Raw genomic sequence first — 27,211 nt, 5'->3', positions numbered from 1 at the left:
TATAGGTCAGGCTAGTGTTGCATACTGGGGGCTAGAGAGAGATGACTCAGTAGCTAAAAGTACTTAGAACCCAGGTCTGGTTCTCACCTCCCATGTGGTGGCTCATAACTGTCTGTAACTCCAGTTCTAAGAGATTTGATGCTTCTGACCTCCCTGGGCTCCTGCAGCTGCATACGCATGATGCACGGACGTACACTGCGCGCACGCGCGCACACACACACACACACACACACGACACAATTTAAAAACCAAACAAGAAATCCCCATGTATTGGGGATGACCTGAACTAATCCTGCCTTTACCCCCCCCCCCCCCCCCCCCCCCCCCCCCCCCGGTAATTATAGGTATGCACCACCATCCCTAGCACTTATTACACAATTTCTTTGGCTTTAAAAAAAAAAAAAAAAAAAAGAGCGAGGCCAGAGTGATAGTTCTTGGAGTAAGGGGCTTGCCACCAAGCCTGATGACCTAGATTCAACCCCTGGGATCTACATGGTAGAAAGAGAACCCACTCCTGAAAGTTGTTCCCTGATCGTCACATTTGCCATGTTACACCCATATATATTCACAGACACACACACAAAAATAGTAGTCTGAAGAGGGTCTGCTAAAGGCTCACCCATTCTAAAGTCAAGGGTCCATTCCACTCACAGCCTCCAAAATAATATCCTTGGGGAACAGCAGAAAAAAGTTTTCAGGAGTCATTGCCATGGTTGGACTAAGCTATTTCTTCAGCATACCCAGGCCTTTCTTAAACCTCCCAAAGCAAGTCAGATATTGTGGCACACATCTTTAATCCCAGGGCTCAGGAGGGAGAGGCAGACAGATCTCTGTGAGTTTGCAGCCAGTCTAGTCTACAGATCGACTTTCAGGACTATACAAACAAACCCTGTCTCAAAAAGTGCTCCTGCCCCAACCAATGCAATACAATACAGATCCACTACCATGACTGTATTTATTATAACAGACTGTAGAGTACAAGCCAAGAGGTCTGTAGAGCAGTGGTCTGTAAACATCAGGTGGAACCAGTCCTGAGGAAGCTCAGATGCACTTCTCCTGAGGGACTGCCTCCTCCAGGACACCTAGCACTCTGAAGTGAGGCAGTTAGAATGTAGGCACCGGTGTGCCTTTATTGGTGTTATCTTGTCTATCCCCTAACAACTATTTCTACCTCTCCTAACTGGACATTATAACCTGCTCCACATCCCTGAGCTTTCTCCATAAAGTAATGCTTTCCCATACAAGGCCACCCTGTTCCCTTCTAGGGACTGTTCAGCCAAGTACCTCAAAGTTGATTACAGCAACAATCACTCCAGAGGGTGTCGTTTGGGGGTTACTGCCCCCCCCCAGCTGCCAAATGCCCAAACTACTCTGTCTTAACCAAATCCCAACAGAAATAAGACTCCACTTCTGTCCTTCACTGAGATATACCATCAAGTCTTTCTCTACACCGTACTACATCTATTATTCCCTTTCCACATGTGCTTCACCTCCGCAGAATCCTAAAAGGCCTAGGTATGGTCTGTGTTCCTTCCCTGCAGGCTTTAACATAAGGTGCTCGGAATGTGAGATGCCTGCGTAGAGCTGCAGAGTCCCTCTGCAGAACATAGCATCTATTACCCAGTCCCAGGAAGCAAGCAGATTGCCTCTGGTTGCTGTTCCATCTTCCCTCCTGTGATTCTGCTCAGTAGTTGAGTGAAAAGCCCTTAGACATGGTACACTCTTCAACCTTCTGCTGCCTGAGAAGAAAAGCCTGCTGGGTATTAGCAGGCTAAAATAAGGACAGGTTTGTGGCCAGGTAACAGTGAAGGACTTATCTTTTGATCTTACCATCTTTTGTGCTACCATAGGGGGCACATCATTCCTCCTACGCCTCTAGTAGTCACTGGACATGACAGTCACAGGTTGTGCCCAACACCTAATTCTGACTACTGTGCCCTTTACCCTGGGAACACTGTCCACTCCAAGTCTCACCACACACCTGGGTAAGATAAAGGAAAGGTAGGAGAGAAATCCTGGAAAACTAAATTCCAGAAAGGCGTAGTATTCAAGAATTTCCCCTGCGTTTGTTGTGTTCAGGCTCTCGGGGTTGAGAAGGCCTGTGCTCACCCACAGGTTCCATATCCCCAGCCCCCAGTGTGGGATTGGAACCCAGAGCATTGCACATGCTAAGCAAGTGCTCTACTAGAGCTATACACGGCCTCTAGCGTGTGGGCCCTGTGCTGGGGCAGAGGCATGTGCCATAGGAATAAACCTTGTTAGAAGAAGGAAGACCCCTTGCACTGCAAATTGATCTATCTCAAGTCGGGTCCTGTCTGACCATTTCCATATAGGCCAAAGCCACACAGCTACATAAGGACATCTACGCTCAAAGTTTGAAAAGCTTAACACAGAAGGCACTGACTGCCCAGCAGCTCCCTCTGCTGGTGATCACAAAACTGCAGGTTTCTGGTGCCAGCCCCAGGAGCCAATCCAACTATTAGATCAAAACAAACAAACAAAAAAGCAGGTAGAAAAACTAGCCAATGTCAAGGAACTACAGATAAATGAACATATACACGATAGAGCAGTTTCCTTTTAACTTGGGAAGGGCTGACCAGTTACTAAACCCAAAGATACAGCAGGACCAGTAGAATGTCCTAAGTCCAGAGGTTCCAAAAGCCACAATCCTACATCATAACTAGACAGATGTAACGTGAAGTAACAACTCTTGAATTTCAAACCTGTTAACTGACCTTAGAGTTGGAGAAAAAAAAAAAAAAAAAAAAACAAAAACCCAAACCAGAATTTCTTGAATTGGTTTGTTACATTCTTTTAGATTCTTACTGCAAGCCATAAAGTGCTGTTTTCTGCCTCCTACCACACCACCCAGCACAGCCTGGGCAGAGGAGCTTTGTTTTCCTTTCCTTAGAGCACCCCGACAAACGGCAGTCGGAATGTCGGCAAACGATTTTCTTAACAACCCTTGTCAGTAGCATAAGAACCACAGAAAGTCTTTACTCCTGCCCTTATTGAAGTGACTTCCTGAAACTGTCCCAACAGAGAACTGCAGACTTTCACCTGTCGCCTGTGACCCAGATGGGGGCTTCTGACAGGAGAAGCACCAGGTGAGGGCTGTCTGTAGGTCAGTGCCTCCAGTGACTCTAGGCTGGCAGCCGTGCCCAGTGCACTGAGCCATGAAAGGCCATTGGGGCTCTGTAGACCTCATGACGAGCAGGGAGCATCCTGGAGGGATATGACTACTGGAGGGTACAGGAAGATTCCCCAAGACAGCACCAGCAGCAAGAGCATGTGGAAGAGGCAATAGGCTTAGGGGGAATGAGGTCCAGGTCCTCATCATCTGGAATCTCATCCAGGTGATAGCCATCCTGCAGCAGCTGCCGGCTCACATCCTGGTTCACCTGCTAAAGGAAAAGGAGAGAACTATAAATCAGGATGCAAAGCATGCAGAGCTGCTGCCCAAAGGCAGGCAGGCCCCTGTCACCATAGCAGCGTTTCCTGCCCCTGCTCTACCTAGCCCCAGGCCAACTCCACATCCTGGATTACAAAGGAAGCATCACCATTTCCCAACTGTGCCTTTCTAGCAGTGAGGAACTCCCCAGAGGCTTACTGAAAACTATCCAGCCCCCAACTCATTCTGTAGACCAAGCAGGCCTTGAACTCTCAGAGACCCACCTACCTTTGCCTCCTGGGTGCTGGGATTAAAGGCATGCACTAATAACACTTGGCAAGTTTTCTTAATTTTGACAATCTTAAGCAAGCTGTTTTCTCGTTTGCAAAAATTGAGAGGTTACCCAAAGATTCCTTGGAGAATAAGAAAGAAAGACCTAGTGCAGTTACATCCCCACTTCAGCTTCTTTGTACTTGCCCTGACATATGCTATTATGCCTGACTGAGAATTTTCTGTCCCTGGGACAATCATTCTGGAAAGATGTCTGAAAGACCAGCCCAGGAAGTGTGCTCAGACAGAACTGCCCAGAGACAGAACTGAAGAAAGCAGGCTCAATGGAAGATGAGTAGGGGAGGGTTGAATGTTGACTCAGAGAAAGGGTGACTTAAGTTACTATGTGACATTGGAAGGCAGACCTATGACCAGTGGGTCCAGGCTGCAAGAAACAGGAAGACCTATAAATGACCCAAAGAAGGAGTTGTATGTTTGCTGGGGGAGAGCAGCAAGCAATACTTGGGTGTAGAAAGTGCCCAACCACAGGAAGCATCCCAGCACATAAAGGCTAGGAAACACTTAGCTACAATTTATCAGGAGGACTCCTAGATTATAGACTGTTGAGATCATTTCTAGCCCTAAGGATATATAGTCTGAATTTTCAACAGCCCTCCCTTTTAAGATACCTTCTATCTCTCCTAAGAGAAGAGGGAGGGCATAGTGGAAGACCAGAGAACAGACTAGAATCTATCACAGTGCTGTGCACATAGCAGGCACCAAACAAGCATTTTGACAGTGGTGATGATGCTGCCTGCAGCCTGGCACTGCACAGATAGGCGCTCTGGACTTGCCTCTGCAGAGGAATACCCGGAGGAGTATCTGGATTCCAGCTCCCCATCACTAGGAGAAGAGGAAGACAATCAGTTCAGGGGACATCTATGGAACACAGCTGCAAATGGCAAGGAGGACATGCAAGGGGTCTGAAGGACTTGTGAAGCAAAGACCGCACACCATAGAATAAGCCCAGAGTCTCCAGTGAGTACCAATGGCTCCCTCAGTTGACTTCAGCAGAAACTGTCATTCTCACTAACAGTGCAGGCACAATAGGACAGGACGACCCTTCTAGCCATGCCATCCCTGGAAGGGACAGCACTCAGAAGAGAACAGCCCTGGAATGTGCATGAAGGGCCTTGGAGGAGATAGGCAACAGGTAAGGGTATCAAGCAATCTGCAGTGCTATCCAAGCCACTCCCCGACTATTTCCAAGGAAAGTACTCACCTGTCAGAGTCAAGGGACACCAGGTTTTCATCTGGACTCTGGCTAAGAGCAGTATAGCCCTTGTTAAACTTCACTGACCTGAGGAGAGATGGGGAGGGGAAGAAAGCACGATGCCCATTTCACCGAGAAGGGCATCGTGCTCGCCCTATGCAGAAAGAACTCATTGGACCATCTCAGACTTCCCTTCTACCCAGTCACATCTGTCACAACCCAATGTTGTATGCGGGTGGCTCTGGCTCCTCAAATTATGTTCTAGCCCACTCCACCGATAGCTCCTAGGAAAAATACATCTCCCTCTTTTGAACCAGGGAAAGCTGCTTCTCTCCACCATCTCTTCCCTTAATTAATTCTTATCTATGGAAACGATGGAACTCCCTATTTCAAAGCCTATTTCGTGATACTAGCACGACTTTAAATTGGCTCCAGTTCCCAATCTTAAGGTGAACCTGTCAGCAGACTAGCTAGCTAGCTAGCTCATCCTTAAACTTCAGCACCCTCTTCCCAGGCAGGAGGCTAAAGGCCTTCTTCGGAAGCTTCTGACAGGAGGCGAAACCCATTGAGACCTTTTCCCTGAAGAATCGGGGCGGTTCGGCAAGGCCCCCAGCATGCCCTTTCTCCGTAGAACGGCCTTGGCCAGGTCCCGGTGCTTCTCTGGAAGTCAAAAGGTCCTGGGTCAGCCGGGTCTTCCCCATTCCGCTCTTCCCGGGCTCTCGGCGGCGGGAGAGGGCTGCACCTAAATCCCTTCCCCTCTAGGGACAAGATCACGGGACTTAGGGGCCCAACCCCTGGCCATAGCAGCCCGCTCTGGGAGAGACCCTCATGCATCCCGCTGCACTCACGAAGCTTAGCCTGAATAGAAGGTGCGCGCGTCACCATGTATGGTCCCCGCTTCTCCATAGCGGCTGGCGGGCGTTCCCCGAGCCGGAGGGCCGCCCCGCCGCCCCGTCCGGAGGGCAGTCCCGCGGCTCCCGCCACGCCGTCTGGGGCCGCGCCAGGCCGGGGTCCCTGGGTGGACATCCGCACCGCGTGCCCCCGGAGCTCCGCGGCCGCCATGACGGGCCCCGCCCCGCCCCGCCCCTCCCCGGCAGCTGCCAGCCCAGCGTGGGGAAGAACGGATGGCGGGGCATACACTCCTTTAGTAAGATGGTGACGCACAGGCTCGGGCTTCCCTTGGTGCCTTCCCCCGCGACCTGCAGTAGGCGAGCATCAAGGTTCCGCCGCGACGGTCAGGAGCTGGGCGGCTCAGGTCCAGCCTTCCCGGTACTCTGAAACCCGAAGTCTTATTTAAGCCTGATGATGCGAAGGATCTCAGTTCAGTTCAATCTTACAAGTAAAATGACATTTATGCAAGGTGGCGGTGTGTGCCGATCCAAGGACTCTCTCGCTGTGCCTTGAGTGCCTCTTTGGCCTCAGCCGGAGCTCCTTTAGGGTTAATACAGTAGGGGTCGGACTGAAATGAAGGGGCAACAGCACCCTTCACTAGAAAAGAACAGGCCCGGAGAATAAGTATTTGTCGTGGGCTATCTGATCACATTTGAACACCGAATTTGCGTTAAATAAAACCTTAGGTCAAGAGGTAGAGCCAGCAACTAGCTGACAGGAAGTAGTCATAGGGAGTTAGAGGGAGTCAGGAAACGGATGGAGAAACACTCAGGAAGTAGTAGGGAGTAGGCTTGAGTGTGTTGGTCTTTTTCAATTTGGGACTACGCAAGAGTTGGTTTTACTTGGTCGGCAGCTAAGGAGGAAGTTCTGCTAGCAGGTTTTCATCCCAGCATCTGACTCCCGAATCTTTATTGGTAAAACAGAAGGATAGAGATTTAGTTAAAAACTACATTCGGCCGCAGCGGCAGAGGTGGTTCTGGCGAGACACAGAGTCCTGCCGGGCCTCGGCCTGAGCAGCGGGCGGTGACTGGAGCCTTGGCAGTAGCTGACACGGCAGTAGATTCAGGTGCAACTGCTGTACCTAAAACAACATTTGGTGCTCGATTGCATGACACACCACACGGCAGAGAAGTCACACCAGCGGTGGACAAACTGAGAAGTCATTAGATTTGGTGAGCCACCGGCGAAGTCCTTAAAGGAGAAAGTTAATATTAGAAAGAACAATCTTTCCCACGTTAAGGATGGGAAATTTCGCAATGCAGGGAGTTAAGACCCTGTGTAGCGCTACTAAGGATGACTTGAAAACGGAAGCAATAAATGAGGGGTTAAGCAACTTAGCTGGGATTGACATAATGCCGACTGTAACCATCAGTCTGGTTATTTGTATTTTATCCTTAATAGCTAACGTGTTTTTTGTGCCAAATATAAAAAGTGGTGTGATAATCGTGCCAAACATGAAATGTTGAATGATAAGATACAAGCCTTAGAAAGACTTGTTAATGAAAATTAGCAAGATACCCAGGCACAGATAGAGGTATCTAGGTAAGACCCTCCTGGCCGGGTGGTGGTGGAGTACCCCTGTGAGTTCGAGGCCAGCCTGGTCTACAGAGCAAGTTCCAGGACAGACAGGGCTGTTAAACAGGGAAAACTTGTCTAGAAAAACCAAAAGAATAAATAAATAATTAATTTTCTCCCCCCCCCCAATCCAGTGTATCTCAGCAGTTGTTGGTTTTTGTTCATTAGCAATTAAATTTTAAACTTAACAAAGAACTATGTAATCTGTCTCTGGAAGTCTCTGTTACCACTTTGTTTAATAAGCATGACTTTTAAAGTATGATTAGATCTTTCTCTGTTTGCTCTGTAGGATTGTGTGGTATACCTGTAATATGCTTTATGTTGTAATATGCAAAAAGAGAAAATTTCCCTTGTTCATCTGCATTCAGTAGTCTAATGTCAGCCTTTGCCACATCTGCATACTTTTTGAATTATCTCTAGAAGAGAAAAAAAAAAAACATTGTTTCTAGGAACACCTTGCCTACATTCCATTTTGAAATGACCTTGCTTGCCACAGCCAAGACATCTGACAGTTTGTCACCTTAAAACCTTTAGAGATTACCTCTCCTACGAAAGTTACATCATAAGAGTGAGAGCCATTATCAACAGTATTTCTAATCCATTCAACTATTGGTGCCATGCTTGCCTTTAGAGGCCTGATCACCTTTTTGCATGCAAAATTAGCTTTTTCAAAAGCCAAAGTCTGACTTCTGGATCTGATGCTATTCTATTTATAGCTGAAGTCAATCTTGGCAAAAACTCAGTTTAGGCTGCTTTTGGGCCTTGTATGGTTTTACTTAATGACTCAGAACTCATTTCTGGTTATTTAACCTTGTCCAAAGCATTTCAGGCTGCAAACCGACATAGCAGCAAGGTGTTGTCATCAAATTCAAATTGCCTTTGCAATTCAGCATACTGGCCTCAGCCAGCAGTTGATTTGGGAAATATTAATACCTCTAGCCCTGTTTTGTTCTTCTACAGCCCTAGCTTCTTCCCTCCACCATATATGCCATTGTAACTGAGGACCAGCTTCAAATGTTACTGATGCCAAATCTTTCCAGTCTTGAGGGATAATTCTGTTCTGAGTTGCCCATGAATTTAATATCCACTTCACATAGGGTGAATGCTTACCAGATGAAACAACATCTTCTTTAAATTTCCTCAAATCTAGTATTTCTATAGGATTACATTTAACTTCTCCATAGCATAAGGTTGGTTTTCTAATAACCCTGGGCCACCCCTCTTCAATTTTATCATGAGGTGGCACAGGTTCTTTTTTGTTTTGTTTTGTTTCTCTATAGCTTTGGAGCCTGTCTTGGAACTCGATCTATAGAGATTCACCTGCCTCTGCCTCCTGAATTAAAGGTGTGCACAAACACTGCCTGACTCAGCCTGTATATTTTAAGGATGTCTTAACTTCAGGATGGAAGTCAGGAAATGTGTTGGGGAGAGGTTATGACTTTGTTTCCACAGGAAATGAAAAGCTATGGATTCCTTCAAAATTAATAAAGATTGGATTTGACCGGAAAAGACCTCTTGAAAATATTGGCTGCAGACATAAAGGAAGAAACCAAGAAAAACCATAAGACAGGGGACATATATGCTGATCCCTCTACATGAGAACAGCTCTGAGACTGGATGAGACATGATCTTTTTGGCTCATGACTTACTATTACATGCCATCCTTTCATAGCATGGATGGAAATTTATATTTCAGTTTGGTTATGCAGTCCAAATGTACTTATAAAGTTAGCAGATGCCTTTTGGTCTGCTCAAAAATAGAACAGAGAATCATATTTAGCTGATTTATGCATACCACACATTCCATACTTATGTTAATGGAGATATGTATGTTACCTTTAAAAGTCTGTTTTCAGAATAAAAGGGCTAGACACCAATGGAGACAAGGCAAGTAGCTCAGGTGATCCAGCCTGTCAGAATGCTTCCGTTGTTGTTTCCTCAAAAATCTACTTCCAGGCCGGGCGTTGGTGGTACACGCCTTTAATCCCAGCACTCGGGAGGCAGAGGAAGGCAGATCTCTGAGTTCGAGGCCAGCCTGGTCTCCAGAGTGAGTGCCAGGATAGGCTCCAAAGCTACACAGAGAAACCCTATCTCAAAAAACCAAAAAAAAAAAAAAAAAAAAAAAAAAAAAAAAAAAAAAAAAAAAAAAAACTGCTTCCAGGACAACTTAAGTTGCTAGATGAAATGGTCCAGCCTCACAGACTACTCCAGCCAAGACTTCAGTTAAGCCCTGCCCTTTCCCATGACACAGAGATTGGACAATAAATGATGCAGCTAGCTCTCCCAGGACTTGACCATTATCTCAATTTTCTCAGGGCCCCCTAAAGATGCCCTCAGCTCCACAAAGCAGGAAGCAATTTTAAGAACATAGTGATCACATTCCCAAGAAGTAGGGTGGTCTGTGGGTTATGGATATTTATCATTGTTTGAGGGGTTTGTTGCAAGTTGTTATTGCCCATGGTCAGGGAGGAAACTAAGCGAAGGGGCTTATCAAGGATTTCTTTTTTTTTCTTTCCTCTGTCCTTCTTTCTCTTATGTAGTGTTAAAAAAGGGACGGGGAGATAAGGGATGAAAAGAAAAAGGGAGGGATATACCAACTATAGATTATTGAATCTACTTTTTTTTTTTAAAAAAGATTTTATTTATTATATATACAACATTCTGCTTCCATGTATATCTGCACACCAGAAGAGGGCACCAGATCTCATAACGGATGGTTGTGAGCCACCATGTGGTTGCTGGGAATTGAACTCAGGACCTCTGGAAGAGCAGCCAGTGCTCTTAACCTCTGAGCCATTTCTCCAGCCCTTGAATCTACTTTTAAACTAAAATGCAACTGCTAGTGTCAAATATTTTACACTGATATGAATTTTTATATATTGATACAAATTTAAGGTTATTTTTGTTACAACATGCTGTATATATGTTTCTACTCTTGTTTAAGGTATTGTACCTCTGCAACTCATTTAAAAATGTAATATAGTTCTAGTCCTTGAAAGCTACTATTACAAACTGTTTAGGATAATTAAGAAATGCAAATTAGTAGTTAGTCACCTATAACAAACTTGTCATGTTAGGTATGATTTCAAGATCAAACATATATTTTAGATAGATAGGTGGTCTTCAAACACTTTGGAGATCTACAGAATATGACATTTAAGATGTTTTCATAATATAAAGCTTTTCATGATGGTGGGATATGTCTGCTCCTGGCAGAATCAATCTACTTCAAAGAACATTATAGGCATGGAAGAACCTCCGTATGGAATATGCTTTAAATGTGGCAAAGCTAGCCAGCTGCTGGCAAAAAACTGCCATTGCCTCCACTGCTGACAGTATGCTGTCCAAATTGGACAAGTAGGTCACAAAGGAAACCAACTCGTGGACTTTTCCAAGACAAGGTAGGCCAGCCTTTCAAATTTCCTGCTTTACAGGAAAGTCTGTCAGATATTCTAGGCCTGTTGGCCAAAGATGGATGCTCCAACATTACAGAGGAGCCTTGGGTGACTGTCCAGGCAGTGTCTCTGTCATTTTTATAGTTTTAGAAGTTGCTTGCTCTGCATTTCTTCTTTACTCAGATAATATTTTATCCTTTTCAGATCTCTGATGGGTTGAAGACTATATTATAGTTTTACAGTTTTCCTTGTTAATCACTTTCAAAAAAAGAAACAAAGATGTAAGTTTATAAAGGTTGAGAGACATAAAAGCTTAAGTTTATCTAAGAAAATGTTTTAAGGCCTAAAAAGATATTTTTAGCTGGTTAATACAAGTTCTGATAGAAAGTGATTAAGGTACAAAACTTTGGACTCACCCAGATAGGGTAGATAATAGAGTGCTTTCTCCAAAGTTACCAAATGCAAATGGGCTGGTCATTGTGAAGGTAATTCTTACCTGATAATTGTTCTTATTGCATATAGTTTTACTGTGTTAAGAGTCAAAACGTTTCCTTTCTATTTAGACAAAAGGGGGTAAATGTGGGTTATTTGATCACACTGTGAACCCCCAGTCCTGCTGGGCCTCGGCCTGAACAGCAGGCAGTGACTTGAGCTTTGTAAGTAGCTGAAACAGCAGTAGATTCAGGTGCAGCTGCTGTAAAACAATCTACCATGATATCCTACCCAAAGGCTACTGTTTCTTGTAACACGTTGCTTGTAGACCTTGGCCACAGGTGGCCCTCTTTAGGCATGTTTCTACACTTAAATACAGCCTTGGGACTGGAAGTATAGGCGGTGGTAAAGTCCTTGCGTGGAATGCACAAGGCTTTTATTTATTTATTTTGGAAGGGTGTGCTGATCTCTAACACAATAACAAAGGTAAAATGGGAAGCTAGACGTGATGGTACACACCTGCAAGCCCAGGACTTGGGAGGCAGAGCCTGAAGTTCAAGACAAGCCTGACCTGTTAGTCCTTTTAAAAATAATGAAGGAAAAAAAAGAGGGAAGGCTGGAAAGATTGCTCAGAGGTTAACAGCACTGGCTGCTCTTCCAGAGGTCCTGACTTCTATTCCTAGGACCCACGTAGAGGCTCACAGCCATCTATAATGAGATCTGGTGCCCTCCAGCATGCACGTACACATGGAGGCAGAATGCTGTACACATAATAAATGACTCTTAAAGAAAAAAGAATGAAGGTCCTGCAGTAACAAAAATAAATGAGATGCTGGAAAGCAGGGTGAAAGTGCACTCTTGAGTCTGTGTGTGGCAGGGTACAAGGTTGTGTCAAGACTTGACTTTTCTAACCCCCAGGGATGTGCTTGTGTCTGGCTGGAAATAAGCTCCAGATCCTTGTAGTAACTGCCAAATATCATGAGACTGTTCCACAGCTAACATACCGTCACAGGGTAGGTCAATATTGTGCAGTCTAAACCACCAGGGACAAACAAACAAAAAATGCTGGGTAGGAGGAAAGAATTTGGAGCTAGAGTTTTGGGGAGAAAAAAAAAAAAATCAAACTCAATGGAGTCTGTTATTTTCGTAAATTCCACCCTATACTATACTATACTATACTATTTGTTTCATGACTTGTTTTCATTTTAGGCAGATTCTCCTTATGTAGCCAAGACTGGCCTTGAACTCAAAAACCCCCATCCTTGGTTTCCCAGGTAATGAAATTATAGGTTTGCACCACCATTCCTAGCTATTGGAATGGTTTACTTCCAGAAACACATGACTTGGCTTAATGTTCAGTTTTCATGTTGAAAAGAAGCTTGTAGTTGCTCTTTTTATACAAATGGCACAGCTGGATGTGGTGGTATGTCCAGCACTCAGGAGGTAGAGACAAGAAGACCAGGAGTTCAAGACGAGCTTCAGCTCCACAGTAAAACTCTGTCTAAAACAGTAACAACATAATAAATAAGAAGGTGGAGGGCTCATAACTCGTTTCAGGAGATCTGACCCCCACCCCTTCTCACTTCCACAGGCAGCAGGCACATACATGAAGGCAATTAATCTAATCATCCCCCTCTTCCCCTTTTTTTTTGAAATAGGGTTTCTCTGTGAAACAGCCCTGGTTGTCCTGGAACTCACTCTGTAGACAAAGCTGGCCTTGAACTCAGAGAGATCCACCTGCCTCTGCCTCCCGAGTGCTGGGATTAAAGGCGTGCGCCACCACCGCCTGGCTGCTGTATCCCCATTCTTGAGGCTTTAACTAAAATGTCACAGAACTTTTAAATTTGCTATATTAGGGAGTTATTCTAATCTATTTCCTGACACATCCACAGGATCCTCAAAGGACAGGACATTAGCATGAATCCCTGGAAGGAGTCATATATATAATATCTGAAAGAAACAGGAAGCAATGGGTGGTGTCACATAAATAGTATCTGGAGGAAACTAAGAAAGTTACAATATGGGTCTGGCTAGGAGACTGGAGCTATGGAAAGAGATGGTTCTCACAGCAGTCAATTTTGAGAAAAAGGGCAACTAGCTGTTCATCAAATAAGTGTACTCACTGCCTTGGTTTATTTTGCAGTTCTACTTCTTAAGGGGATGAGGTTTCCAGGTAGGGGATCAAGTTTTATCAAAGGTGATATTAAAACCTTCCAAAGTGGGTTTAGTGACCGAACACTTAACATGGGTTTAAAAAACAACAACAACAACAAAAAAATCAAACTTACTAAAACTAATTTTACTAACAACTAGCATGGCTTTAGAATACAAGGCATTAAATTTCAACTTACTACTGTTTTCCTGTTACAGTAATCTGACTGGCGGTACCATTGTCACCCAGACCTATAAGCAGAAAGCAGGGAGACACTTTACAATATCATGGGGCTTCTGAAGTAAAACATGGTTTTCTTAGCTCTTTCAAGGGGTAAACCCATTTCTCTAATCTTTAATCACAAGGCCTCCAAACCAAGCATGCCCAGTTGAGCCTCTGCTTCTCAGTGGGGAAAAAAAAAGCACAGTATCTAATTTCAGTTCAAACTCATTTCCCTTTATTAAAGTCCAAGTTACTATTACATGGTTTGATACTCAAAGGAAAATTTGTTCAAATAAAACATTTCCAGACGACTGTTTCAATCAAGTAGCATAGCAGTGAGTCCTTGGGAAGCCCATCTACAGAGAAAAAAAAAGCAAAAGAATCAGCAAAGTGCTGAGAGGAAGTTATCTTATTTAAAATCATATTTGGTAATACAGTCCCAGGGGTTAATCACTATCACTCTAGAACACTTTGTGCTTTTAATATAGCCCCAGCTAACTTACAGAGACTAGCTTTGAGGCTCTTCATAGTTTCAGCACTGGTACTGGCTTATTACAGTTCTACTTCTTGAGGGGATGAGGTTTCCAGGTAGGGGATCAAGTTTTATCAAAAGAGATATTAAAACTTTCCAAAGTGGGTTTAGTGATTGAACACATACATGGGTTTAATGTATATCTTAAAAAAACAAAAATCAGGTAATCCTAGCACTCAGAACAATGTAAACAGTTGATAGGAATTTTGAGGCTGATTGAGATGGCTCAGCAGGTAAAAGCACTTGCTGCTGAACCTGACAACTTGAGATGAATCCCAGAGACCTACATGGTAGTAGAAAACTGACTTCTGCAAACTGTCCTCTGAATTCCACAGTTGCTGTAGCACAAGCATGCCCCCATCCCCACATATAAATAAACAAATAAATGTAGCAGGACAGTGCTGTCATGAACCCACCACTTTCTGAACTGACTCTGCTCCCTCCTTGGTCAGGGACACAGTACTTACAGAGGGGTTTACACTTTGTCCAGGCCCAGTTCCTCTGGAGTGGAAATTCCCAGTTCATTTAAAGTTGGTCTAAGTTCCTGGATGACATAGGGGTAGATGTCCTTATGAGGTCCTGCTTTGTCCTGTTGGCAAAATATATATATATATATATATATATATATATATATATATATATATATATATATATATATATAGTCTCTATTAAACAAACAAAACTAGAGAAGCTTTTAATCATGTTTGCAGGGCTGGAGTTATACTCAGTTGGTAGAATGCTCACTAAACATTCTACTGAAGCCTTCCAGTTCCGTCCTCAGAACCACAAAACCAGGTGTTTATTCCTGTAATCCTAGGACTTCAGAATTAGAGACAGGAGGATCAGAAGTTCAAGGTGGTGACGACAGGAGAAAAGGTAATTAAACATGCTCATTAGGCATCAGAAAAATTAAATTAGCACAAGGGAAGTTCTAAAATTTGCAATTTAAGGGTCTAACTGAATTAACTACCAGTGCTGAATGACCGATAGTTTACAGAACACTTAATTATCTTATTCATTATATAGTATTGTCATCCCCCCCCCAACTTAAAAACTTTTAAATTCTTTTTTGTTTTCTGAGAAAGGTTTTCTTTGTGTAGCCTTGGCTGTCCTGGAACTAGCTCTGTGTACCAGGCTGGTCTCAAATTCACAGAGTGCTGGAATTAAAGGCCTGCACTACCACATCTGGCTCCTTAAACTAACCAACCAACCTCCCTCCCTCTCTCCCTGGTTTTTTGAGACAGGGTTTCTCTATAGTTTTTGGAGCCTGTCCTGGGACTCCCTCTGTAGACCAGGCTGGCCTTGAACTCACAGAGATCCTACTGTCTCTGCCTCCTGAGTGCTGGAATTAAAGGTGTGCACTACCTCACCAGGCTCCTTAAGTTTCTTCCAGAGCATGGCCTTTCATGGAGAATTGTACTCAGAGGATATTATGTGCAGAAGTCAAACCAATGCTGATGAGTGATATGGCCCACCTACTTCTGGAACAACCTTAACGTCATTCATTATCTTACTGACCTTAACAACCTCCAAGATGCGAACAGCACTAGCAAAATCATTTAACCGTCTACATGCACGCAAAGCAGCATCAATGATTTTGGGCTCAGGAACCAGATCATAGCCAACAAGTGTGTTCATCCCTGTCAAGTTAAAAAAAGAGTCACATTAACCTGAGATATCCTTCTTAATTATCTATCTACTTTCCATGGCTTAGCTCTCTATATTCTTACTGAACCATGAGCATATGACCTCATCTGTTTGGGCCACTGTCCTCTTACCTGTAAAATGAGAATCTACCTGTAACAAACTAGTAACACCATGAATCATCAACAAAGAATTAGGAGAATTACAGAGCTCTCTTCAACTTACTGCTTAACTGTTAATAGGGTTAAGTGAATTAACTGTATGTAATATATCTATAATATAGATAACTTTAAAATCATCTAAAACTACTAGCATGCCTAAGGAGAGATGATGAGGCCCAAATCAGGACATTAAGACATTATACAGAAATATTAGTGTACAGACTCAAAAACATTCAACCAAAAAAAAAAAAAAAAAAAAGACCGGGTATGATTACTTTGTGTCTGCACAAAACAGCAAATCATGAAAATTGAAGACTTGATGAGAATGCAGAACTGCTGTTTTTTTCACAGCCAGAAAGATTACAGATTATTCAGTAAGAATTTCCCCAGCAGTTTTGTGCCTTTAGATAATCTGTAGCAAGATGGGGCCATTACATTCCAGCAGAGAAGTTAAAAGCACTTGAGTTTCTTGCTTTATTGTAAAATATCTGAGCAAAAAACACAACCGAGTAACAACTATGTCCACAGCCACAGACTCGTGGTCTGAGATGACTTAAATAGTTAGTACACATACAATTAATGACTGGTTAACATAATGCTATTTGTTCCTGCTTTAAAAAAAACAAAAACAAAAACAAAAAACTACAACTCATAACTTTAAAACTAACAAAACCTCAAATGGGTGTGGGGACCAAATGATTGTTCATGTAAATTATCTAAAGGCACAAAACTAATAACTTTGCTCAGTGAGCCTGTATCTTCAGCAGTGGTTTTCAATGAGGGTGGTTGTCACTTGGGTGATTCTGATACTGGGCAGTATCTAGAGATGTTTTTGGTTTTCATAACTGTGGTATATTTATTAATGGGTAGAGGCCAAGGATGCTAATAAACACCCTCCAGTGCAGAGAACAGACCCTCACAATGAAGAATTTTCTGGCCCAAATGTCAACAGTTCACGTGTTCCCTCCCACTTTCCCTTTCTTTCTTCCCAGTGCTGGGGACCAAACCCAGAACCTATGCATGCTAGGCAAGGGCTCTATCATTGACTATTATACCCCAGCCCTGCTGTCTGATTTAAAATTCATGCTTTGTAGGAAACATTAAAGAGGTTGTAGGCTCTCCTAACTAACTACAAGCTGTGTGACCATCACCAGCTAACAGTTTGTTTCAAACTAGTTGCTTTCAATAAAGTAGTGGAAATAGTTCATATTTACACACCCAAACAGACAGATAGATATGCCTGTTCCAATTACCTTTACGCAATTCCCAGGCATCGATGTCTGGCTTGTTGAAGTATGTTACCCAGCGAGCATCAAACTCCTCATCTGTCTCATGTGATCCATGAGAATAGCAGCGAATGGACTGGACAGCTATAAAGAAAAAGAATGATTTCAATAAATGCCTACTTTGAAATGTAAATGTTATATCCTGTCCTTAATATAGTAACTAGCAGAAGGAAGAGTGGAAAACAGAAGAGGAAAAAATGTATAAAAAATACTTGACATATAACTAACTATCTAATGCATTAAGTTGTCTTTCTGTCCATTTTTGAGACAGATCTTGCTATGTTGCCTAGGCTGATTTCAAGGCTTGAAATCAGGCTAGCTGATTTCAAGAATGCACTACAGTGAATTCTAGGCACAGCTTGGGCTACAGAATCTCAAAAGACAAGAAAAACAATTTTAAATACTAACAAAAATAAAATAGTATTATACACCTAGGTGCAATGGCACGTTCCTATAATCCTAACACTCTGGAAATTTAGGCAGGAGGATTGAGCTCAGCCTGGACTACACAGGAAAGACCCCATCTCAGGCCAGTGAGATAGCTCAGTATATCAATGCAACTGCCACACAAACCTAAAGATACCAAGAAGACACATAAAGACAGAAAGGTAAGAACCAATTGAAGTTGTCCTCTGATCTCCATATGCACATTGTGGCAAGAACAGATCTGCAGCCACACACTCCACACACTCAACAGTAAATTTTAATTATGTGTATGAGTGAATCTCTGTGTGTGGGTATATCCACATGAATGCAGGTACCCTGGGAAGCCAGAGGTACTGGATGTCATAGAGCTGGAGTTACAGGCCATTGTGAGCCTTCTGAAAGGAGTGCTGGGAACTGAATTCAGGCAGTACTCTGCAAGAGCAGTAAGTGCTCTTAACCAGTGAGTGATCAATTTCTCCAGCTCTTAAAGTGCATTAGAGCCTTAATATGATAACCAACAGAAAAGGAGAAAAATGGACAAAATGTACAGCCATTTTAGGAGAAGACGGTTAAATCAATGAAAGGATTTATAATCAAAACTATACACACAGTATCTCAGAAGACTAAAACATTTATACACCATTAAGCACAGACTGCAGTAACCCTCTATTTCATGGCTACCTAGAAGTTCTAAGCTACCTTTTTCAAAAACTAAAGTTATCCTTACTTAAAGTGCAAGCAAAAAAATGGTATAACCACTTTCAAAGACTGCTTGGTGATTTCTCATCAAGTTAAAACAGCTACAGTGTTGGAGAGATGGCTCAGTGGTTAAGAGTACTAACTGTTCTTCCAGAGTACTCAGTTTCAATTCCCAGCACCCACAAGGCAGCTAACAACTGTCTGTAACTCCAAGATCTGACACCCTCACAAAGACATACATGCAGGCAAGACACCAAAGCACATTAAAAAAAAAAAAAAAAAAAGTTACAATAAAATCCAGTAATTTTCCTCTTAAATATTTACTCAAGAAAAAAACAAAACAAACAAACAAAAAAACAGTATATGTACATCCTCCTAGAGGTAAGTTTTTTGTTTGTTTGATTCCTTTTGCCCTCAGTGGTTGGATCCCAGGGCCTTGCCTAACTAGTTTTTTTTGTGACGGTTTCTTTGTAGCTCTGGAGGCTGTCCTGGAATTTGCTCTGTAAAGAGGCTGACCTTGAACTCACAGAGATCTGCCTGCTTCTGCCTCCCAAGTGCTGGGATTAAAGGCATGCACCACCACCGAACAGTGCCTGACTTTAACTCTGGGTTAACTGTTGGTTTTTTTACCTTCAACCTAGAAAAGCACTTTATGGTAGCCAATTTCTTTTGCTTACTCCTAGGTGTGGATGTGAGGGCTTGCTAGGTTTGTTTTCTAACTGTAAAAATAGACAACCAGCAACTGTAAATGCAAGCCAAGATGATCATGCCCTTCAAAGTTTTGATTACATCTTCTTAGAATCCAAATTACAAACTATTATATGAAGGGGGGAAAAAGCTGAGTATGGTGACTCCCGTCTGTAATGCTAACACTTTGGATGTTGAGGCCAGACTGTACTACAGAGTAAAACCCAATCTCAGAAAAAAAACAAAACAAACCCTTATAAAGCAATCATTAGGGCTAAGCATGGTGGCACTTTAATCCCAGCACTCAGGAGGCAGAGGCAAGGTAGATCTCCAAGACTTCCAGACCCTCCAAGGTTTTAAGAAAGACCCTGTTTCAAAAACAACAATAAAACAAAAACCTAACACTGGGTGTACACACATTTGTTCTATATCAGCAAAACCAGATTATCTTATGTCCCACAAAGTTTAAACTATATTTCTAAATCCAATAATGGGTAGAACCTATTCTATTAGCTAAGGACCTGTCCTTGGACACTCCTCCCACAAGGCAATGTTTTATTTGTATATATTGATACACAGATTTTACTTTTCTCTTGAGACAGCATCTCCCTACTCATTGAAGGCTAGCCTGAATGCTCTCCATCCTTCTGTCTCAGCCTCTCAAAAGCTGGAATTAGATCAGGTCCAGCTTTTTTCCCACACATACTTAAAACTTTTAGAGAAATTACATAAATAAGCACCCCAGCACCAGCATATCACTCAAACACATTTTCTTTGCCTAAGTGGGTTCTGTGTGATATGAGCACATGCACACATGTACTTTGGGACTGGATCTCTTATGTAGCCTAAGCTGGCTTGAAACTTGCTGTGTACACAAGAATGACCCTGAATTTTTGGATTTCCTGCTTCCACCTCCCAGATTACAGGCATGCACTACCATGCTGACTGGTAATAAAAATTTCTGGTAATAATTATCCAGTGATTTGATACAATCTTAAGACATCAAAGAAGGAAAAGAGAAGTGTGAAGATATGAATGTTTCAAAAAAAAAAATTACTTCTGGGCTGGTTAAATGCTTACCTAGAATGCAGAAAGCCCTGGGGTTCAATCTCCAACACCAGACAGGCAGAGAGTAGTAACTCAAACCTATAACTCAGCATCTCAAAGGCAGAAGCTGATCAGAAATTTACTGTCACCTTCTGCTACACAGTGAAGCCAGTCCACGCTACAGGAGTCTCTTCCCACCTAGCCACCCAAAAAGGATATTTTTAATACTGCTTTTGACATTCAGTTACACAAGTTTAGAAAAAGCTAACACTATATATTTAGAAAAATGAAACAAAGGGATCATTAATCCTTTGTGTTCAAATTTGGTTAAATCAGATGGTTTTCTGCTTAGAAATGAATCAGGCTAGAAGGGCCCAAGAATAGTCCCTTTTGGTAGTGGTAATTCCAGGAATGAGAGACAGAAGCAAATGATACACAAGGCACATTAACAAATTGACAGCAGGGTTATTGAATGAAAAGCTTATGACCTTAAGGGCCTACGGTTAAGTACCTGCAAGCAATAAAGGTGCTATTTAAATCCAGCACTTTACCAAAAGAGGGGGGGGGGGAAACTACTGAAAAACCTTCTAACCTTTTAGGTCTTTCAGGCTTTTGGGGTAAGACTGTAGGAGACAGGATATCATAATTACAAGGGCTGACTAGAGTTTTACTTAAAAAACTGACTTAGGAGGTGGAGGCAGGTTAGGAGGTTTTGGATTTTTTTTTTTTTTTGGTTTTTTGACACAGGGTTTCTCTGTGGCTTTGGAGGCTGTCCTGGAACTAGCTCTTGTAGACCAGGCTGGTCTTGAACGCACAGAGATCCGCCTGCCTCTGCCTCCCGAGTGCTGGGATTAAAGGCATGGGCCACCAATGCCTGGCAAAGTTATTAGGAGTTTAGAGTTTGGATCCTAGAACCCACATAAAATGCTGGGTGGACATGCTGTCCTCCAACTATAATTCTACCCTCAGAAGGTAAAGGACCCTGGAACAAGCTGACTAGGGAGATTAATCCTATCTGCAAGTTTAAGGAAGGTGGAAGAACTATAGAGCAGCAGTTGTCGAACCTGGAGGCTGAATATCAAATAACCTACATATTAGATATTTAATTACAATTCATAACAGTAGCAAAATTACAACTATGCAATAGAAACTAAGTAATTTAATGGTTGGGGTTACCAGAACATGAAACTTATTAAAGGGTCACAGCATAGACAATGCATCCCTACATCAACTATCCTTTTAGGGTCCCAACTCTGCATCTCAGGCTAGTCTGTAACTCTTAGTGATCCTCCTGTCTCAGCCTTCCTAGCTGTAAACAAGGTTTCTCTGTGTAGTCCTGGTTGTTCTAGAACTCACTCTGTAGACCAGGATGGAGATTTGCCTGCCTCTGCCTCCTGAGTACTGGGACTGAGGGAGTGTGTGCCACCATTACCTGGCTTGCCTAGCTTCTTTTGGACTTTGTTACAAAAATGTACGATCTCATACCAATGACAAATGTCAACCTAAAAATGAAGTGAATCACAACAAACCAAATATGCTTTGTACATTTCTGCCAACCACGAACCAAATATAGGATGAGTGGACTACACTTCATAGCCTAGGTATGTAATAGGCTCTAAGATGTCTGCTGACAAAACTGATTAATGTGTAGGAGGTACTTACCAGATCCCAATTTATTATTTAGCAAAGCATGACTGCCTTTGTGCCAGACAAGTTGTCAAGAGCTGCATTATCTAATTTAAACCAACAGATACCAAAACATTGTCTTTTTGGGGGGAGGGGGAGTCCAAAACAGGGGTTCTCTATGTAGCCCTGGCCGTCCTGGAACTGGCTCTGTAGACCAGGCTGGCCTTGAACTTCAGAGATCCTCCTCCTGCCTCTGCCTCCCCAGGGCTGAGATTAAAGGCGTTTGCCACCCAAAATGTGTCAACTGCAGAAAGGCAACTAAAGCTTAAGAAAGCTTAAGATCAATTAGTATGTACAAGGTCACCCAAAAAGATCAGACACCATCTGCAACCAATACTGCCCCCTTGTGGTAGTATTTAGGTATATGGTACAACCATCTAAAAGGAAGCTTTTGGTTTCTGAATTATACACCAATAGGAAACCTCAGAAATAAAACTACAGAACTTTCGTCTATGGTTTCCTTAAACAATAACATTGTTTTGGTTTCGTTTTTTGGGACAGGGTTTCTCTGTGTAACAGCATTGGCTGTCCTGGAACTCACTTTGTAGACCATGCTGGCCTCTGCCTCCCAAGCGCTGGGACTAAAGGTGTGCACCATCACCAACAGACCAACAATAAACCTTTTAACATTTTCAAAACCTTCTTTTAAAAAGCTGGAAATTTCCCTGTCACACAACAAACTCCTGAAGTTCAATGCCTCTCCCCCCCAAAAAAGAAATAAGAAAAAGGAGAAATTTCCCCTTTAAAACAATCTCCTGCGCCTATAATCTCAGGACCCAGGGGGTAGTAGCAGAAGGCTGCTACAAGGTCTAGAGCAGCCTGATCCATGCAGTAAATCAGGCAGGCCAGGTCTCTATGGGTTGACCCCAACTCAAATGCCGAAAACAAAACAAAAAAATTTCCGAGGTGTTTTTCTATGTGAAAAACAAACAAACAGCATTTTAATACCAGGTTAGTTCAAACTTAATTAAGAAAACAGCCCCACCACTAACAAAAAAAGTCAGTTTCTCAAAGCAGGCTTCAGCTGCTTCTGTAAACAAGATCATCTCCATCTTTTTTTTTTTTTTTTTTTTTTTTTTTTTGCATGTTGTCTGCATGTCACGTGTGCACCTCATGGGGTGCTTGAGGAAGTTAGAGTGTCAGATTCTCTGAATGTGGGTACTGGGAATAGAACTTGGATCCTCTGCAAAAACAAATGAGCCCTGTACCCCCTGGACCTTTTAAAACCCTAAACCCTTATATTTGATTCTTATGTTATGACAAATTAAATGAACCAAAAATATTCTTTATGTTCAAATAATCAAGGAAACATAATTTTGGAGTGCCTGAGTTACTTTTTTGAGACAGGGTCTCACCACTGGACTGCTGCCTTCCTGTGAGTGCTGGGACACCATACCTGGTTTATTTTTATATTAACACACAGGAACTAAATTTTATAATGTAGTATGCAATACCATCACAGACTATCCAAGTACAACTACAGTAATTAAAAGTACACAATGCTTTGCTTGAGCTGGGTGTGGTGGTTCCCACCGATAATCCCAGCACTTGGGAGTTGGAGAAATGCACTAAATGTCTGGCTAGCCTTTATGAGTTCTAGGCCCTTCTGGGCCTAGACAGACGTCCCGTCTCAAAAATAAAATATGAGTATTTCTTTGAGTTCGAGAATGGCCTGGTTTACACAGAGTTCCAGGACAGCTAGGGCTACATAGTGAGACATACCAAAACTAAACAAAAACAAAAATAAAATTTACAGTGCTAGTGGAGGAAGCTGAAATGCACTAAGTAGCAGAGCAATTTTGTAGCATGCAGGAGCTGGGCAGTGATGGACACAAAATCTCCAGATCACAAAGAGGGTGAAACAAGCAACAAAACTTAAACGTCTCATTGCCAGCTTTCAGGATCCTAATTTTAAATGGGCCATGTGGGAATCCATGAAGGTTTCCCATGTTTTATAAACCCGGTAGTCCTGGATATTTGGTGCCCAATTTTGGAAACGTTAACATTCTTAGGGTTAATACCTATCAACATTCAGGCTCTCCTGCAGACACACGTTTACCTTTTTTTAAATGTGGAATTACAAAGCGGCTCAACAGTCTTTAAACATGACCCTACCGAGTTATGAAGGTGACACAAAAAGCTCCAACAGAGAACTGCCCTCAACGGCAGTTTGATTTTGATTTGATTAAGACCAAAAGTGTATTGTGTCCCGCTGGGAAATCAAATAGTGTTCTAGGAAACTCAGAGGCGGGCTGCGCGCCCGGAGGCTCAATGTCACCTTCGCCAAGACGCCTTAGGCCGGCGGGGCCACTCCCGGTCAGGTGGCCGCGGGGTCAGCGCCGGGAACGGTCACGGCCCAGAGACTGAAAGGGAGCGCCGAGCCCTGTCCTCAGCGACCCCGGCAGGTCCACACCTCACCGGTCGAGGATCCGGCACCAGGAAGTGGCACGAGAGAGACCTGGGGGGGCGCTTCCTTGTCTCTCCCACACAACTCCAGACGGCAGCAGATGGACTGCAGTCACCGGGCTCGGCTGCCGGCTCTCAGGGCAAAGGCTAGGCCGCCAGAGAGCCTACCCTCGAGTGGCGGCGGGAGCCCAGGTCACAGCAAGGACACGCGGGCGCGGGCTGTGGCGGGCGCGGGCCTTACCGGCGGCGGAGCTGGAGGCCGAGACGGGGTGCAGGAAGCTTCGGGCGGCCGCGGCTGCGGTACAGCGACGAAGGGCGGCGGCGAGCATGACGGCGACCGCAGCGCACTGGCTGAGGCTGAAGAGAAGCCGGTGTGAGCTCGCGGGCGGCTCGGCAGCTCGTGGGGGCCGGACTCACGCACCGACGCACGCTGGGCGGAGCAGAGGGCCCGCCCACTGCGGAGCTAGCGCCTACGTGCCCTTGAAGTTGAGGGCGGCTACGGCGGCCCGTTGAGGACAAACCACGCAGGCACCTTGCGGATGCTGGTCCGATGAACTAAGTCCCTTCTTGGTGAAATCCTGGCGTGGGAGGAAAGGCAGGGTGAGAAATGGACATTGTGGATTTTGGAATCCGACAACGAAGGAGATGTCAAAAATTGGAATTGTGGCGATAACGTCAAACTCTAAGAATAACCGTTTTACCCCGCGTGGTGGTGCATGCTGTGATCCCAGCATTCTACGGGCTAAGGATTAGAGTTCCACACCATTTGCTGGGTGTCTCAAATTTTTTTTTTTTTTCGTATTGAGAGTGGCTATGCAGGCTAATAATCTCAGCACTTTAGAGGTTGAGGCAAAGGGACTGGGGAATCACGTGATACAGTCTTTCCAATATTTCATTTTACAGATAAGGAAACAGACTGAAAAATTGGGTTGTTAAGGGTCTAGCGAGATGGTTCAATGGATAAGTTACTTTCTGTGTAAACATGAGGATCCGAGTTCAGATGCCATGACAGCTCAGCATCCACGTAAAAACCCGTCTATGGTACCAGTGCTGGGTGGAGTAGGGGGATCCTGGAGGTTCACTGACCAGCCAGCCAATCTAGTCCAAACACCAAGCTCCAAGTTTAGTGAGATTCCTCTTGGGAAATAAGGTGGAAAGTGATAGAGGAAGAGACCTGACGTCAACCTCTGGTATCTGCTTGTACGTGCACATTCACATACACACATGTACACACACACACACTAGGGTGTATGCTGCCAATTGGACTCTTCATCACATCCCCAGCTCTGAGGACTCACCCTGGTGCTTATGGTCAAAAACCTGCCTCACTCCTTACAAGGGGGCTGGGATCACACAAACTAGCCACTTAAAACAATCCCTTAATTACCTTCCAGTTTTCTGGCTCAAAAGTGTAGGCACAGGATGTCTAGATTGCTTACTCAGGGTCTTCCAAGGCTGAAATCAATGTGTCAGCTGTGTCTGTCTCATCTGAAACATGGAGTCCTCTTCCAAGGTCATTCAGGTTGTTGGCACAGTTCAGGGTTTGCTTCCTGCTACCAGCCAAAAATACTCTTAGCAGCTAGAGGCCATCTTGGTGTCCTCTCACATGACTTACCTCCAGACTCTCTTACAATACCTTAGTTTATTTCTTCAAGCAAGCAGCAGAGTCTCTGATAAATTCACCCTCTTTTAACGACCCCTCTAAACTGGTCACTGGTGGTGCACACCTTTAATCTCAGTACTCAGGAGGCAGAGAGAAGCAGATCTCTGAGAATTAAAGGCCAGCTTGGTCTACATAGTGAGACCTTGTCTAAACAAACAAACCAACCAAAACCCCTCTAAAATGGTAACTGATCCATGATCCTGTAATCCTATCACTTGGGAAACAGAAGGAGGTCATTACAAGTTCTAAGCCAATCTGGTCTACAGAGTGACTTCCAGGCTGAGTAGGTGTTTTATATATATAGCAAGACTCTACCTCAAAAACTCATATACATATATAGTCTTCACTGTATTAGTTCATGCCCACATTGAGTAAACTTTTGACTAACTCTGAAAAAAATTCAGTTTCTACAAATTCAATTAAATTCTGATATTATCTATTCAGGTACAGACTCAATCCCCAAGACTATCCTCCACTTCGAACATGAATCTCAAGGCAAGGCCTCTGCAACTTCTGTTTAGCCAGCCTCCAATAAGCATTCCTATAACTACTTCCTTGGGTCCTATTAATTTGTTAGAGAAACCCATAAGACTCAGGGGAATACCATAATCCTTGTACCTTTCCTAAAGCCCCACCTGTTCAACTGTCCTAAAGCTCTCTGAAAACAATTGTCTTTATTTTTCTTTTTTTCTTTTTTGAGACAAGGTTTCACTTTGTAGACCTGGCTGTCTTGGAACTCAATGTGTAGGTCAGGCTGGCCTTGAACTCACAGAGATCAGCCTGCCTCCACCTACTGAGTGCTGGGATTAAAAGCATGTGATACCACGGCCTGGCCATGTTTGTTTGTTTGTTTGTTTGTTTTTGTTTTTTTCATCGTTTTATTTGGTTTTTCAAGACAGGGTTTCTCAGGTTGGAGGCTGTCCTGGAACTAGCTCTTGTAGACCAGGCTGGTCTGGAACTCACAGAGATCCGTCTGCCTCTGCCTCCTGAGTGCTGGGATTAAAGATGTGTGCACTCCCCTGCACTCCCCCATGTTTGTTTGTTTTTAAATAAAACTTTCACTATATATACATAGTCAAAGTAATGAATAACTATAAGAAATATGATGGAGGTCCAGGGATAGTGATGAAGCAATTGTGTAGCATATTCAAGGCCCTAGTTTTAATTCTGTGAAGTGATTGGATAAGTTATAGTTGGTGACTCATGTCTATTATCTCAGCACTGGAGAGACTGAGGGAGGAGGAATTTCACAAGTTTGAGGATAGCCTGGGCTATAGCAGTGAATTCCAGACCAGCCTGAACTACAGAATGAAAATTTATCTTAAAATTAAATTCTGGGTGTGATGATGCCTGCCATTAGTCCCAGCACTTGA

At 43.5% G+C, this 27,211-nt stretch overlaps 2 protein-coding genes across 5 annotated transcripts; both read right to left on the bottom strand.

Annotated features, from left to right (window-relative positions):
* Nucleotides 1-936: 936 nt before the first annotated feature.
* On the bottom strand, nt 937-6,567 carry Fam219b (family with sequence similarity 219 member B). Of its 4 annotated transcripts, none has more exons than XM_027414981.2 (5): nt 5,783-6,562; nt 5,507-5,594; nt 4,944-5,021; nt 4,516-4,564; nt 937-3,401 (listed from the first exon to the last, which is right to left on the bottom strand). In XM_027414981.2, the coding sequence occupies exons 1-5, from the start codon at nt 5,994-5,996 to the stop codon at nt 3,240-3,242; spliced, it is 591 nt and encodes a 196-aa protein (XP_027270782.1). In that variant the 5' UTR covers nt 5,997-6,562; the 3' UTR covers nt 937-3,239. The 4 variants fall into 4 exon arrangements, with proteins under 4 accessions (XP_027270782.1, XP_027270781.1, XP_027270783.1 ...); XM_027414980.2 differs by having other exon boundaries at nt 937-3,404; nt 5,783-6,561; XM_027414982.2 differs by lacking the exon at nt 4,516-4,564 and having other exon boundaries at nt 3,263-3,404; nt 5,783-6,566.
* Nucleotides 6,568-13,813: 7,246 nt separating this feature from the next.
* Nucleotides 13,814-24,591, bottom strand: LOC100765757 (cytochrome c oxidase subunit 5A, mitochondrial). Its single transcript, XM_027414985.2, has 5 exons — nt 24,417-24,591; nt 17,192-17,308; nt 15,652-15,773; nt 14,601-14,722; nt 13,814-13,957 (listed from the first exon to the last, which is right to left on the bottom strand). The coding sequence occupies exons 1-4, from the start codon at nt 24,502-24,504 to the stop codon at nt 14,609-14,611; spliced, it is 441 nt and encodes a 146-aa protein (XP_027270786.1). The 5' UTR covers nt 24,505-24,591; the 3' UTR covers nt 13,814-13,957; nt 14,601-14,608.
* Between the last annotated feature and the right edge of the window lie 2,620 nt (nt 24,592-27,211).

The sequence above is a fragment of the Cricetulus griseus genome, chromosome 4 (genome assembly GCF_003668045.3).
Source record: "Cricetulus griseus strain 17A/GY chromosome 4, alternate assembly CriGri-PICRH-1.0, whole genome shotgun sequence".
Classification (NCBI taxonomy): Eukaryota; Metazoa; Chordata; class Mammalia; order Rodentia; family Cricetidae; genus Cricetulus; species Cricetulus griseus.
This window is presented reverse-complemented; position numbering and strand designations above follow the sequence as displayed.